Raw genomic sequence first — 17,004 nt, forward strand, 5'->3', positions numbered from 1 at the left:
ATGGATTCATTACGAAATTTGCGACGAGTTTCTCGGCCCGTTTTCCCATCTATCATATTTAAGAGAAGTTCTGAAAGCTGTAGCAATTACCGGGCAATATCTCTGTGCAGGGATATCATATCATATTTTTCTATTTACTCTTCCTCAAAAACTTTGTGAATCATCTAAAATTCCGCAAAAATGTTTTGTACAAGATATATAAATCTGAAATCATATAAACATAACGTTTGATTTCTTGCACTTTAATTTTTGATTTAATTTTTTTAGTCAAATGTGACATACTGTCACATAAATAGGAATTTTATACATATTTCTCCCCCCTCTCTCTTTCTCTATATATATATATATATATATATATATATATATATATTAAATTTTCTCTATATTTTATTTGACGTCGAAAAGTATTGCGATTGACACTCTCACTTTGTCAGGTCATCTTGCATAACATGGGTGGTTTGAGAAACGACTTTTTCGTTCGTCGCACGCGAGAATTGAATTTTCCTGTGGTGCTTCGGGAAAACGACAACTCGGAATCGATGTCGACGCCGATTCGCGTTGTCCTCGTGTCCGAGGTTGCTCTCGACGAACGTTACAGCGTTATGGTGCTAGAGACAAACCGGACATCGCACACTCTTTACGTCGCCCATTATTTTCGGTAGCTCGGTAAAGCCGTGAAAATATTTCCTCTTGATGCTCTCTCGCGTAGAGATCAAAGTACCGAATAGATGTCATTCCAATGAATAAATGTCGCAAGACTCTTACGTTCGACTTTATTGTGACGTCAATGAATTTCGATTAAATTATGCCGTAAATTAAATTATGAAGTAAGGAGAAATTTACAACTTTCGAGCCCTCTCCCTTGAGATGTTCAATCGAGATACTTGGATTATAGGATGTTACAGATACATTAACTTTAATTAATTCTTTGCCTAACTTGGAGCAGATTTTCATTTAACTAAAATATTGAAGCATTAATATTACCTGAGCAAGCAATTGAACATAGAGTACTTTTTATGATAATAGAATTTTCTGAGGTGTCATTAAAATCTTATCGTTTGCTCAAATAGATTCTTATTCTTACAAAGAGAGAAAGGGAGAGAGAGAGAGAGAATTTTAATGCAGTTTAGTCATAAAGATATATAATATTAAATAATCTCAAAAGAATAATCTTCTATAGAATATTATTCATGAAAAAATCAAGTACATATTTATCAAAGCAGCTACCATTAAAATTAAATTCCTACAACACTTCTACTTGAATAACCATATTCAATATTTCATATACATATGTATATGATTTCACATATAATATATAAAAAATCATAATCGTACGATCGAATTAAATGAAGTGAATATTAACGCGTTAGAAATTAGCTTTATTATTCAGCTCTATGTCATTTCTCGGACAAGTAGAAAATATGATTCAAATCCGATGAAAGGAGCGGGATGCGTGTTTTTGAAAGATAAAAACATAAATGCATATACGCACGAATAACGCTCGTTACATGTTTTTATACGTCTCTCTATAAATTTAAATATACGAAACGGAAGATAGGCACAAATTATAATACGACCGGAATTTATTTTATCTATCTGCGAGATATAAATTTTGCTATTTTGGGTGCACGTAATTCCATTGTCCTTGAAAGCGCTCCTTTTTCTCTCTTTTTTTTTATAGCGCATTCGACGCCTTGTCCTCGACGTCTCTTGATTTAATCACGCTAAATAAACGCCACAACGCGAGTGCTCGGCAGGTTTTCGGTACGTGCAATTTGTGCTTGACGTTGTCAACTATGGCACAAGTTGCAGTAAAGTCTGGCATTGCAACATGGCTATATGCAAAGTAGCTCATTATCACGTGTCATACTTCATGGACTAGTTCCCGGATATTACAATAATGAAATATGGTTATGTCCATACGCATGCGTTGTGTGAGCAGTGTTTAGTTTTTAATGACTCTCTCCAAGAATTAATAATATCTGCCATCTCTTTTTTCTAATTTTAACGCGATAATTTAGATCAGCATAATATATTAAGAGTTTATTTATATAATATAATACTATTGCAGAAACCAACTATCATATATCATTCATCAAGTTGAAATTAAACTCAAAATTTTACGAGTACTCGTTGCGCTGTAATCGTAAAAATTGAACGAGCTAAAAATTACACGTCGCGTCGTTTTATGCTGGTTAAAGTGTCACTTTTCCCGTGGTTAATAATAGTCCGTAAAGTTTCACCGAATGAGAGCGAAAAAAAAAAAAAAGAAATTCTGACCCCGTAAACGCTGATGACTCTAGGCGCGCATTTGACAGCACTTGCCGTCTTATTAAGAATTCTAGCAATGTACTATCATGCTCTTTCGTTAAATTTCCCTTTTATCCGTTGCGCTGCGGATAAATGAGGAGTCGTGTAAGCGAGAAAGAAGATGCGGACAACTTTTGCACGCAATCACTGTCGTTAATCCCGCCGAATTACACTCACGTGCGCACCAACGCAATTTCCGACGACGGTGTGTGATTAGGATAAACGAATAAGTTCCTTGACACCAATCGACATTTTCAACTTTTGATATACGCTCCTGTCGCAGCAACGTCAATTTCGACATTTTAGGAAATTGCCTCATCAGCGCAAGCTTTTTCCAGAATATGAGAGTCGAATATCATTTTAAGCGAATTTTTTTTTATTTAATCGTATTTAAACCTTCCTAAAATATTTACAAAGAAATAGCAAATTTAGATTCAACCGTATTTTTCAATTGTAATCTATAAAAAAATCGCGTAATTTTAATCACTTGGAAAATGTAAGGTGAAAATTGGTCTCAGTGAGGAATTGGGATCATATCTCAGGATGAGTTTTCAAAGTGCTTATTCACAAACTTTTTCCATGAACTATTCTCTAACCTAGGAATTCCTTAGCACATTTCTTCATTTTGTACTTTCGAACCACACAAGAAACATATATAGATTTTCTCAAACTTTCCTCGCGATTCCAGATGTTCTACGGTACTTAACATCCCAAGAGGATAATTCGTATAAACGAGAGATGTGCCACGAGAGTCGTTAGACGCAAACAACCAAGCATCTCGAAAATTATCATAATTACCGTTGCTTTTTGCCGTAAGATGCGATAATATCTCATGCGTAAAAGTGCGGTCATATTACGCGATTTAATTTTAATTTTATGAAAATAATCTGTCTGACAAGAATATTGCTTTTGGATAATATTAATATTGTCCGCGATGAAATAAGTAAACTAGGTATCAATCTTAAGTGGTACTTTTCACAAAATGTATTAAAAAATAATACACAGTCTAAAAGTTTTTTGTCAAGCGCTTTGAAAGTTCACACATAAAACACGATAGATAAATAACATTATATAATTCGAAAGAAACTAATAGAGCGTTTATATATCTGTGACCCAGTTAAATTTTTACTTGGAAAATCTGTGACGAAAATTTCGGCCACAGCTGTCAAGCGTCAAGCGCTTTATGAAACTGGTGAAGTAAATTTTTCTGGTGTCGCAAAGACAAGACTTATGACGGGAGAAACCGGCAGAAAGAAGGGCTGCAATCTACTGACGGGTTCTGCGATATAACAGCCGAAACTCTTGCGGTATCTTTTCGTTTCGCTTTCCTCATTTCCTCACCTCTGTTCCATTGTTTCTGCCTTGTCTACGGATTTCCTTTTGTCCTCGATGAGTCTTTCGCAATTGTTGCTCTGCATTGTTCGTTTCCTTTGACATTCAGTTGAGTACGCTTTAAAATTCGAGAAAGATGCGCTACTACTTAAGACGCAAGAATTTCGTTCTTTTCTTACCGAAAGCGATCTCGCAGTTCGATAAAACGGATGGGAACGCGAAATGAAATTTCGGAATCATTTCCTTGGAAAAATTTCGCGGAGAGAAATTTTATCACGAGTCATTTCGTCCTTACGATTCCGTTTATTGTTTCAACAGTGACTATTCTATTGTAACATTATGAAATTTGTGTTAACTTATGTACACTTCTATTGTTTCCTTTAATAATATTGTACTTCTAAATTAGTTTTTACTAAAAAATGTTTTAAATATCTATCGATTATACATTACAAAGTCCACAAGATATTTGACGCGATGACAAAAAAAATCTTCACAGATTCGATTTATGAAGAAGTTCCATTCCTCATTGCCCCGAACCAAATTTTCTTCCTTCTGGCATCTATCTCCTTCGCGTCGTAATTAATCATTGGTGAAGTTCAGGGTATCTCTCGTGGACTCGCGGCCATTTTAACGTCCGGTAGAACTTTCCTTCGCAAAGATATCACACGAGGATTAGAGACTTCGGGGAACTTCGGGGAATCGCATTTATCTCGGGAACGTCGATACACTTTGAAGTCATTAAAAATTTCCGAGCGGCGATAATTATTTCTCGTACACTTTCGCAAATTTTTCCTACGCGTCATCGATTCGTAAAACAGGTTAAACAACTGTATAAAAGAATTCGTGTAATTACGATTTAACTTTCAATTTAGTAATTTGTACAATAATACATACAATTATTAAAATGTTCATGGAATTCTAGTTTAAGAGGGTTTTAATTTTTCAACGGTCTTAATTACACAACAAGCTGTCAATTAGAAACGTGAAACAGTCATTGCGAACAACATTATGCGTTTTCCAACAAGATCGCGCCAAACTACGCCTGATTATACTTAAAAATGAACGCGAACGAAATTTACATAACATCACGCCGCTATAAATTCCGAGGAAAGGGGACGCGTTCTATGCAACCGCTCGCGAATTTCATTAACCGGATAAATGCGTGCGTTGTGTTGTGTGCCCCCTTCAAGGCTGTGTTTGATTGAACATTATCATGACAAAGGGCACGACGTGGGTGCCCATGTAACCGCTCCGCCTCGTGCTCTCTTGTCAACTAACGTGACGTCTTTTATACAGACATAAAACTGTAATTGAATTAAATGTAAGACAGATAAAAAAAATTATAACATACTTTTTAAAGCTCTCTGAATTCGCTAAAAGAGCAAGATCGTCATAATTGTTGATAGATAGAAATAATCGCGATAGATATAATTGTGTAATAAATTAAAAATTTATAATAGATATAAAAATATACATGGCCACGAAAATTTGCAAGTAATTCGTGTAAGTAAAGTGAAACAGCGTTTTCACTACTCGTGAAATTGAGTGGAAAGAATGGACGCCGAAGGGGTATCCGTCATCTTTTCCCCTCAAGGCATCACTCTACTTGAGAACAGGTGTTCGCTTCATGCATCGTTTTGCGGGGGATGAAATTCCATTAGGTTGCATCGGTTACACGAATCCCGCGGCAGTTATAACGCGCTTACGGCACACTTACGAGAGACACGTGTCGAATGGAAGTGAAAAACATTGAATGAAATTATGTGTAATAAATAGTTTCAATTTTGCGCCCCTTTGCGCGACTTGGCGTAATTTAAAGACGCAGTGCGACGAAAAGTCTGGCCTCATTGTTTTGGCACGAAAAGTTTCAATAACGGATCATCACAAAAAAATAATATCTGTTCGATAATTTCGAAGGCAAATATGTTATTTTGAAAATTCGATAGATAAATATTCGGGAAACACATAAATAATTGGAAATTAACAAATGTTTAATTAAACACATCCATATTCCTCTTTCGAAAAATATAAATTGACTTTTCCTCAACTTTTTCTCGTATTTTCACGCAAAAGGCAGTGATATATACTGCATGCATGAATTCAACAGCGGAGATTACAATAATAAAGAAAATGTCGCACAGTGCCAGCTACAAAGTGCTCGAGTCTACTTTAACTCGTCATGTCAAAAATTTATCACTGTTTTTCTTACTCGAAATATCGACTTGAAGGACTTGGCGCATTGCCTTGTTTTCCTGGCGTCTGCACGAATAGACATTCGTAACCAAACATCACACACTATTGAGCATAAATATATGATGACTCACTATTTTTTGATTTGATAAAGATTCTGTTGGCACACAAAAGAAATAAGAATGCATCATCAGCAGAGTTAAGAATTTTATTGCTTTAGTAATAAATGTATAAAATAAAATTGAAACACTTCAAAAATTAAATAGTCGAAAATTATTAGACATAAATGTACAATAAAAAAGAATTAAGATTTAACATCTCTTTTATCTTTCAATAATATTTATATATCTTTATCTTTTAATAATTTTATCTTTCAATTAATAAATTATATTGTGATTGACATAAAAGAAAAATTGTATAATACTAAAGATACAGAAAAAATTTATAAAAATATATTTCCCTTATTAAAGTATAAATTATAATCTTTCACTTGTGATTATTACTGTCATTTCTATCAGCAAATATATCTTTGTATCTTTATTATAAATATGAGAGATTACTAAATTCGAAGCAACTCGTGCGATCAACATTTCTCGTGTATATCGCGGACGGATAATCTCGAAAAAGTATCGATCGCACGCACTTTGGCATTCCAGCGAATGCTTGGATCTAATACCAAGGAACTAATTGATCATCCTTCCTCAAGTTCCTCGCCGTTGCCCCACTGACCGGCAATCCCTAGTGATATTGGCGGTTTGCCACCCACCACGAATGCACCTTGTCGCGGTTTACGCTTGTCGATCTCCCCGAAATACGACGTTCTCATTCGATCCATGTAAAATCTCATTCAAATAAATTCTTAAATAAATTAAAATGCGAAAAATTACGAAAAACATCTTACATGTCGTTAATATCATTAATATATCATTCATCGATTTCGAAACGGTGATACAGTAAGTATATCATAATTTTTTTAACTGAATATACAGAAATGACAATAATACACATATTTTGAAAAATATCATATATTCTTTCCATTACGTCCGAAGAAACAATGTATTTCTTTCCTATCTATCAAATAAAATCAGTGTGTATAATGACAAGCGCAATTAAATTCAATATAAATTATTACTTGATAATTGTTCGAGGGGTACCGGTGTACATACGCATTTCTCACTAATTAACTTTGCCGATTGTCGCGTTATTTATGACGAGATTGCTTTGTTCCCGAATAAGCATCACCGCATCACGCTTCATACTTTCTGGTTCACGTGCGATTTAATGGCGACAATTCATCCCCTAATAGCGAGTCCACTGTGCTCCACAGAGTTTCAAGTTACTCAACTATGTACACATGCATCAAGCTTAATGACTCATTGTCAAATCCCTTTACGCTTTCGGAAGACCATCGTAATGCTCTAAATTTAGCATATCAATTCATGGCATTACAGTTTGTTGGAAAATTAAAATTTCGCGCTACTTATTATTACGAAAGCCAATAGGACGAATAAAGTATCTTTACTTATTTCTTTTTATATAGTTAGCAATAACTCTGTAACAATAAAATAATGAAAGTTCACATAATAATTAATATTAGTATATAAAAATATAAATAAGAAATGTCGTTTTCGAGGACTTATATACTCGAAAACTTTAATAAGAACTTATCAAGACATCTACACCTTCCGCTAATTCTGAGATATTTTATGTATCTCATTTTCAAACTAATGTATAATTATTAGAAATTTTGTTAATGACTGAAAGTATAATACAAAAGCCAATCACTACATTTCTGTCCCCTGCGCTATTCCCTGCACAGAGTAATAGCCCTGCAATTAGTATTCATTTACACGGGGTTCGTAATCAAATTACTCGGCTCTCGACAAATTTATATGACAATTCGGAACTTGCACAGTCCAATTACTTGCGGTCAAGGCGTCCGTTTCAGTCGATGAGGATTGTCAATCGTTTCGCAGAAGTTCCCAATTTTGGAGAGGAGCAGTAAGATAATCAAATTTTATCGGTCACTTTGAAGGCTGTTACGCAGTAATGGAGTTACCGGCGACTTAGGCAGGTTCGCCCAAGTCTCGCCTAATGTTGCGGCCCCTCAACAACCTAGCGTACCCACGCGTAACTTCCGTGTTTCGAACTTTGCTGGCTAATCCTCTATCCTTGGAAATCAGGCGAAGATGAGAAATTACATGGACAAGATTCAATGGTCGATTATCCGTGGTCGTCCGCTCTTAATCATGCGAGCTTGATCATCGCAGGTATACATTCTCGAATGTTTCCGCGCAGTCGCATAATTTGACCCCGGCCGTAATATTTCACATATATTTTATCGGATTCCTGGCGTTCTCTCATCATCATATTAATATCTCGTTACAGTAGGCGAATTCTATATATTCATAAATCATTCTATGCTGCTGCGGCAAATTATCTTCATTTTTCTCTCATTAGATTGTATGCGAATCTTTTAGCTCTCTTAGAAGACGACACATTATACATTGTCCATACACACATATACACAAATATATACATATATAAAGACCTCATACTAGAAAGGAGCATAGAATTGAAATTATGAGAAAAACGATGAATAATTGTCAGAAAAATTTTCGCATAATAGAGAAGAGGCATCGTTAATCCTAAAAATTGAATCATCTATATTGTGTATTTTTTCATGATTAAAAAGACACTATTTCACAAAATCGGTCTACAGGTCGCGTCCGAGTTAGATTTGCAAATCGGTGCTACCAATAGACAGATCGTAATCACCATACACGATAGCACGAATCAGAATCTGCTATAAACTCAGGAAATTCTCGATAACAGAAACTCAGTAGTATGAGCGATCTTCAGACACGATACTATTTGCACTGATCTACGTTACTCGGAGAAGTCGGAAACACTCGTGCGATTTTATCTCGATCTCTCCTAGTTTTGGGAGAAGAAGGAGGGAAGTGTCAGCAATATAGCAAATGTTGTAAGCTTAATCTAGGTGTCCTAGATCCGCGAGACGATAGACGTTAAACTGGCGCGTTGTAACGCAGTTTAACGATGTTTAATTTTTTTTGGACATGTTCAGGAGTGACCATTCTGCTGTCGCTGACAGTTTTCCTGAACCTCGTGGCAGAAAGCATGCCGACGACTTCGGACGCTGTCCCTTTAATAGGTACCTATGATTGTCAAACAACGATAACTCGCATCTAGCACACAAACGTTTTACAGTGTCTGTACATACATTCATGTGTATATATCCGTGAAAAACGGGACGCGCCGCGATCATCTAACACGATATCGTTAATTATTTAGCATTACGGATGTTGACGATACACATCACACACAACGTTGGAAAATGACATAATTATACAGCAATATCAAGTGAAATGAGAATATACCTACCTAGAGTATTAAATTAACTCTTCTCTCTAAGATGCCTTATATCAAGATAGTATTTAATTCAAGGATTATTATATGTAATTTCAAAATAGAATTATGCAAATTTCGCGGCTTTAATTAATTATTGATAATATGAGATGATGCAACGGCGCGTCCCATAAACGTGTACCTTCGCCTGTCTTTTACGCAATTCCTACAAAACCTTACGAAGAAGTAACCAGACCAGTGAAGGTGGAAAATCGAAGACGACGAATTACGTAGGTAGTCTAGGATGACAAGTGAATCGGTCCTATCGTTCGGATAATGAGCGCTCGAGTGCGAATTCGCGAATCAAGTATGCTGAAAAGGGCAACTCAATCGTTTCTCGAAAGGCTGGCCTGTTCGGGCGACCTATCGCTCGAAAGGGTTGCTCGAGCTCGAATTAGAAATGGAGTGGAGGAATAAGGTCGCCGCGCGGGAATCAGGATTATACGTTTCCCGGGAGTCGATATAGCTCCCTCTTTTCTCCTCTCCTGAGACTTATTATCCACTATTCTATCCTTAATTTCCTCTCGAACCAGAGGTACGATTAATTTCGCAAAATCGCGCATTATCTGCGCGAATATAGATAGTTTCTCTTAAAACCGATTGAAACCAAAAAAATTGGAGTCATTAAATTTCTCATTTAATTTATCCGCGAAATTATTTAGAAGGCAGAAGGTTGTCAAACAATTTCGCGATCACGAGTCACAATCTTGCTTTATTTCCGACGCGACGGGACGGTTGTTCCTGGGAGAAGGGGGGAGGGGATTAGATATCGGACGAAGGAAACGGTTTCCTGTCACGGCAATTCCGGAGTGTATGTCGCATTCGTGTAGGGCCGCCGAGAATGTCGCAAAGGATCGCGCGGATCAACGTTAAGAGCTTCTAAAATCCCACCACCGGTTTATCGCATTTTAACGGTACAGACTTACCTTCTCTCGTCGGAAAGAGAAGTGAGGAACATCGCCGAGAACTGATCTCTGTCCAGATTCCTCGCGCGTTAAACTCGTCAAATTGAATTCCCCGCTTATACTCGCCGAGATTGCTGTGTCCAACTTTAGATAAAGCAATACCTTTTATCTAGAGAAATCCAGAAAAAAAGCGATCGCGCCTTTTATATTTTGCCGTAAAATATTCCTTATTTCTCTCGCGGAAGAAGAAAACGAAAGTGCATCTTCAATAAAGCGAATCACGTTCAATTGCTATTTTAATAGATTGTTTTTTTAAAGACATAAAAGCAGATTGAATTCGCGTCACGATATTTAAATTGTCGCAATTATTGTTCTAAGCGGATCGTTCGATGAAGTCGTAAACTGGAAGCAATAACAGACGCGAATATTTTTATACAAGATGCCGATACGATCTGCTCGCTATTCAATTATACTCGTAGACATATAGTCAGTCCGCTCATTTACAAACGACGACTCATTCGCGGACAGGCTCTCTCCTCGAGACTCTTTTATGATTTTATTTTTATACTTGCATCGATGGTGATCGTTATGTCGAGATAGCAAGCAGTAAAGATGTGAATGTCGAAAATAAAATCCGACGAGAACGAACTGAACTATGTACTACGTTTCGACGTCGCCACACGAGAAGATAAAATAGATTACAAATTACGTTTACGATCGCGAAAGAGCTATATAGAGTACACGATCGTTAAAATTAATCTCTACGGTTATGACCGAAACTTTAAACCGAATTTTAGAGCGAAACTCCGATGTGTCGCATTTACATAAAACGCTTGATTGTCTGGGAGACGCTCACATCTTTGGTTCTTGCCAATGAATTAGCTGGTTTAGTTTCTGCGACGTGTCCCGAATAGTTTGTTTCCTCTAATTCCCACACGTACAGCGAATTTGTTTTCCGATTTCTTTTTTTACGATTACGACATCCTAAGCTTTGAGATTTCCCTCGTAGAACCTTATATATACTGTTGCATTATGTTTCTCATTTAAATGTCCTGCACACACATATCTACCTATATAAGTCTGTTTGGTATTTGCCCTCGATAAACAGCGTGCTAACCGCCCATAAAATCGCCGAACATAATCGATGTAATTGCCGTATTATATTTTTTTACTTAACAAAAGACCTATTGTGTGATGTAGGAATAAAAGCTTGATATATATATATATATATATATATATATATATAGTAATCAATATCAAATTACAAGCTTAAAAATTTTTGGTTTAAACTTTGTTTGGAAATCAAACAAGCGGTTTTTTTAACATTTACATAAGCCTTACAATAAAACAATCGAGCGTCGATAAAACCTATAATCCTGATGATAGTCCGGCGTAAGGATAATTAATTGTTGCGTCGTTTAAAAAAAAGATTGCCGAAAAATAAAAATCAACTCACGATACGAACGATAGAAGCCGAAGAAATCACGTTGGATTAATTCTTTTAGGAATTCCTTTCCGCCGAATGTGTATATATTTAGTACGATGCAAAGTGCATTTTTGATTCAACGCATAGGTTGAATTAAAGCACTTTCGCACTTTAATCAAATTACTACACATGGCATCCTAGATTACCGCGAACATCAGGTGAGATCCGGAAGAGGCGCGAATATAAATCAACATTTCGCACAATCAAAGATAATTTCATCCAGAATTCGCGATTCGTGAAATGTTTTTTTATTTTTTATTTAACGATCATATAAACGAGTTACAAAAAACAATATATCTTTATCTTATTAACTTTTTAGTATCTTCGAAATTAACTTCGAATTTAATTCTGGTTATAACGAAAACTTTCTGTCTCCTTTTACATCATAGTTCAAGCTATAATAAGAAAGGAAATTTGATTAAGCGCATACTTTGGCCTAATTAAAGTTGATGCAACAAACTGTAATAAACGTTATTCCACGCGACGATGCGGGAAAAAGAACGATCGATTTCCAGAAGCTGGTCCCTTCTGTTGTTCAATGAAAGGAAGAAGAAGAGGGAAAAAAACAGAGTATCCTCACGCACATACACACGGTGAGGATCGTTCCTATACTACTTTCTCTCCTTTGGGAAAGAAAGTTTAATTAAACTCCGTGGCTGGGATAAATGCGCCGTGCGATGCATCTTAAAACAAACTCCCCATGAGAGCGGCGCTGAACGCAAATTCCTTTTAGGCTCTATTTCGTTCCCGCGAAGTGCCCTTTCCTGCCCTTTTACAGGGTCATTCGGTGGGCTATCTCGCTGCTGTTCCAACTCCTTCAACGTCCAAAAGTATCACAGAGAATTACATTTGCTAGAAATTTGTTTCAGTCCAACAGAGAAAGAGAGAGTGAGAGAAAGGATAAAATAATCGTCGATTTTTCAGAATATTTTTCACCAAATATTTTTCATCAAAATATTTTTCATCAAAATATTTTTGACATCTCTTAATTAACCTAATAGCGTGAGATAATTAGCTTCTAATGAGCGTTCGGTGAACGCTTTGATTTCACGTAGTTGATTCTTTCGCTTTATGATAATCAATATGTTTGGAAGTTTTCAATAAAAAAAATATATTTGACGCATTAATTGCATTAAAATAAAAATATTGTGTTACATATTGTGGTGATTTTCGATTTTATTAATTGCAAGCGAGGATAGTCAAGCTTTATTAAATGTAGCAATGTTTTTTGTTACACACAAATTTTTTGTTCTCTTGATAACTTGATAATTCTTTTCTACTAAAATCTTGCGTACATAAAAAGCCCAACTTTAGTGAGCGCTTTAACGAACTGGCAACAGGTACCTTGACGTCCTGTCCGGTAAAAAAAAACTCTGCACCGTCACCGTGATCAGAAATCTACCGATTAATCGTTCTTTCTCGTCGCGCTTCACGAGAACAGAAGCTCATTTTCTTCCTTTCGCATACAGGAAGGAAAGTTACTTCCGTGAATCGCGATCGAAGGTGGTTGAATGAAATCGTTAATTTAGCACGAAGCACACTTGGCAGCACGAGCTGCTAATTACACGCTTGCTCGCATAAAGTCACTTCTGACAGCTTCTCAATGAATGATGCAGTCAAGATAATTCGACAAAGGTGCCGGATTGTTAAGGCAATTAACGTTAGTAACAAATGACCGCTTTGACTTTCCATCCATAGTCGATCAAACGTCATCAATTCTATTAATCATACCGAAAGAACATTGAATCTGAAACTGAAATCTAAAGTTCAAAATATGTTTTCCTATATATACTCACCAAAAAAATTATCGCAACACGTAATTAATATCAAAATTTAACATAAATTCAAATAAGCGTATCTCCGCGAAAAATTGTCGTATTTCAAAAATTTTTTTTTTTTTGTTTTAAAGGGTAAAGTCTCTACTTTAAGGAACTTTCGTTCGATTTTGATTTTATTCTCTCCCCCTTTCTCCAACCCTTTAAAAGGAGGGACGTGTTTTTTTTTCAAAAAATTGCATAGTTTGACGAGTTCTACGGAGTGTACTAAATTTTTTTCGCAAATACCATTATAACTATCGTAAAATATGGACTTTTCTCTACAAATTTTAAAAAAAATTGAATACCGTACGATTTTTTTTCGCGAAGTTACAGCATATCAAAGTTACCTATGCATTTTTGCCTATGTATTCAATTACCGCCAACATTAGCATTATCCGATGGGCACTATGGGGAAGTTGCTGGTCGGATTTTGCCCATCGGGTGTGTGTGTGTGTTGGGGCAGGGATATATGTTCGTATTTAAAATTGTGTATTTCTGCCTCGTCTTCGGATGACCTTTTATGGGAAGATGGCTGCATGATTTGAAAGACTACCAACCAATTTCCAGCAATTGGAAACAGCCCTACATCGAATATGTTTCGAAATTCTGCAAGCCACAATTAGAGCCTGCATTAATATGCGTGAGCGCCTGCAAGAGGTCATCCGAAGACGAGGCAGAAATATACAATTTTAAATACGAACACATATATCCCTGCCCCAACACACACACACCCGATGGGCAAAATCCGACCAGCAACCTCCCCGTAGTGCCCATCGGGTAATGCTAATGTTGGCGGTAATTAAATATATAGGCAAAAATGCATTGGTAACTTTGATATGCTGTAACTTCGCGAAAAAAAATCGTACGGTATTCAATTTTTTTTTAAATTTGTAGAGAAAAGTCCATATTTTACGATAGTTATGATGATACTTGCGAAAAAAATTTAGTACACTCCGTAGAACACGTCAAACTATGCAATTTTTTGAAAAAAAAACATGTTTCTCCTTTTAAAGGGATGGAGAAAGGGGGAGAGAATAAAATCAAAATCGAACAAAAGTTCCTTAAAGTAGAGACTTTACCCTTTAAAACAAAAAAAAAATTTTTTGAAATACGACAATTTTTCGCGGAGAAACGCTTATTTAAATTTATGCTAAATTTTGATATTAATTACGTGTTGCGATAATTTTTTTGACGAGTGTATAATTAAAACACTTAGATTTCCAGATTGGAAAAATGCCACGCATCAACAAATCTCTTTCCGCAAATAAAACTCGTGGAAAAAGATGTTGCGGTTGAAGAGAGTATTACAATTAAAAAATTCCAATTATTATTTCTCATTTAGCACATTTTATTTCTACGATATTTCGTTGAATTCTACTTAATCTTAAGCGGTATGAGTTTTGTTCGCGCGACACATTTTTCATTTGACGAGTCGTTAAATTTTTTTTTCATCCTGAAATATCCTTTGTAACGGCGAGTTCTCTCTAGGCGGAGATAAATCAAGGCGATGTCTCGGAACAATTTCAATCGTTTTCCATCGACTGAGTGATCTCGTCATTTGAATCGTCCGTGCCCGCCACAGAGAGAGGTATTCAGTAACTGGATTCCGAAATGGACAGATGAATAATTTCATGGCTCTTTCTCTCTCTCTTTCCCTCTCTCTATGGCGGTTGTCTCGCACGATTAATGCTCACCGGCTGCGAAATATGACATCCAGCCGAGCAATACCGTCTCGTTTTCGCGAATTTTTCGACAACAAAAATGTGTCGATTTGCAAACGCGCTCTCGTTTGTGCACGATACCGATAAAGTGCGATGTCGATTAAAACGACGTAAAATTGCGATGCACGTCCCGGAATAAATCGAAAGGAAGCTCGATAAATGCTCGTATGTAAGCTGATATTTTCGCAAATCGAGATAGAGCGCAACACACAAAAGTTTCTCGGAGGCAAAACATTTATATTTTTAAATATTACGACACGCTTAATTGTAGATTTCTGATTATCAGAAACGTATAACTTGCAAAATTGTCGGGTGAATGCAGTCTCTAATATCGATCAGCGAGCGCCGATTGCCGTGAATATAATCGCACAAACAAACTCGGTTCACGAATTTAACTTTAAGCGCTCTAAAGCCGATGGAAAATTGTAAAATCCTGCGTCGCGAATAAGCCGCGGAACAATTTTTCAAAGGCAACAATCCGAGAAATTGCACGATATTTACATAAGTGGCGTCAAAATTATTGCTTCAGACAATTCGTCATTTTGAGAGTTTTTTTTTTCACGTCTTGAATGCAAAGAAGATGAAATTTCTCATTGACGTTAATCAAAGATATCATCTCCTAGGAGATAAATTTTCAGATTTTAAATGACTTTTTAATTACTCGATATTCACCTTATGATATTTTTGAACATGTATTTAATCATCATACAAAGAGACCAGCCGTTCCCAACGTTTATATCAGTTCTTCCCATTACGCTCATTTTCACATTCTACATTTGGCACCAAGTCTATCCATTTGATTCCGAATGGCATTTATCCAATATGGCAACCGCAAGTGACTATCGTAAGACCGCGCATTTAACACTGAGTGAATAAGATCCAAACATACGTCTTACGACAGATTTCGTCAATTAATTTCGATCATAATATAACTGTCTCATATATTTCCAAATGAATAATAACAGGGAGCATTTTCTCTCTTAAAAAATTTCGATTTACAATTATTTCGCGTTTTAACTAAATTGAACGGAACCCGCGCTTGTGACAGCAGGTTTCCTTTAAGGAAATTTAATAAATCGCTCTTAGCGCTAACACCGAGGTGTTAGCGAAATCGGCTCGACAGCTTCAGCAATTTCAGTTTCGCCTCGAGGCAGCGCTCGCGCTTAAATCGGCGGAATAATCTATAACGGTGACAAGAAAGTAGCGAGACGGGAAGCCGATATGCGCGGCCGACGAACCGGGTCCGCTTTGTGCCAACGTGCCGCCTCGAAACGTCGCGCTGTCGTTCATCGCATCGCGCGCGCTATGCAAATTTATGCAGGAGCGCATGGGCTATCTCGCGCGGAATAGTCGACGAGGAAGAGAGCATACGCCCGTCAGCCACATCGAAGGCGATTGTGCGCGAGCAGCTACTGCATCACTAATATACGGGCAGCTTTATAGGTAACACCATCACCTTTCCGATATGCCGATATCGCGCTTATCGCGCGAACCATAAGTTACGTCTATCTCGCAAACCGAGTTTTCCAAAGGCCTGCATTTTTCACCGCCATGTCGCGCCTCGAAATTGCTCGACGTGCAGTCGCATAATTGTTTCTATAATATAGTATGTATAAGCCAACGCGCACCTCTCGGAAAGAATACGTGACGAATTTGTCGCGAAAGAATCGCGTATTCAACAAGCGCCCTTTTGTTTGTGTGATCGCGATAAATATAGAGTCTCGGTTTTAATTCTTTTTATGTTCGTCATTTAAAATCTAGGAAAGATCTGTAGCCCAAATTTGTCGAGAAATTCGTCGGATTCAGATTAAAAT

At 36.7% G+C, this 17,004-nt stretch overlaps 1 protein-coding gene and 1 long non-coding RNA gene across 9 annotated transcripts in view; one reads left to right on the forward strand and one right to left on the reverse strand.

Annotated features, from left to right (window-relative positions):
• Nucleotides 1-17,004, forward strand: part of Nachralpha6 (nicotinic acetylcholine receptor alpha6) — a 235,468-nt gene that overhangs the window by 141,643 nt on the left and 76,821 nt on the right. For 5 of the 8 annotated variants that reach the window (XM_083049565.1, XM_083049506.1, XM_083049523.1 and 2 more), the window contains exon 9: nucleotides 8,921-9,007. The exons of the other annotated variants lie outside the window; for them this stretch is intronic. In XM_083049565.1, the coding sequence (XP_082905691.1) occupies nucleotides 8,921-9,007 (87 nt within the window). The remainder of the gene's footprint in view (nucleotides 1-8,920; nucleotides 9,008-17,004) is intronic. 8 annotated transcript variants of the gene reach the window in all.
• Nucleotides 1-17,004, reverse strand: part of LOC145942739 (uncharacterized) — a 141,437-nt gene that overhangs the window by 68,602 nt on the left and 55,831 nt on the right. The gene's annotated exons all lie outside the window — the stretch shown is intronic.

The sequence above is a fragment of the Prenolepis imparis genome, unplaced genomic scaffold (genome assembly GCF_030444845.1).
Source record: "Prenolepis imparis isolate NDT839.2.m4 unplaced genomic scaffold, iyPreImpa1.0 SCAF_1, whole genome shotgun sequence".
NCBI classification, from domain to species: Eukaryota; Metazoa; Arthropoda; class Insecta; order Hymenoptera; family Formicidae; genus Prenolepis; species Prenolepis imparis.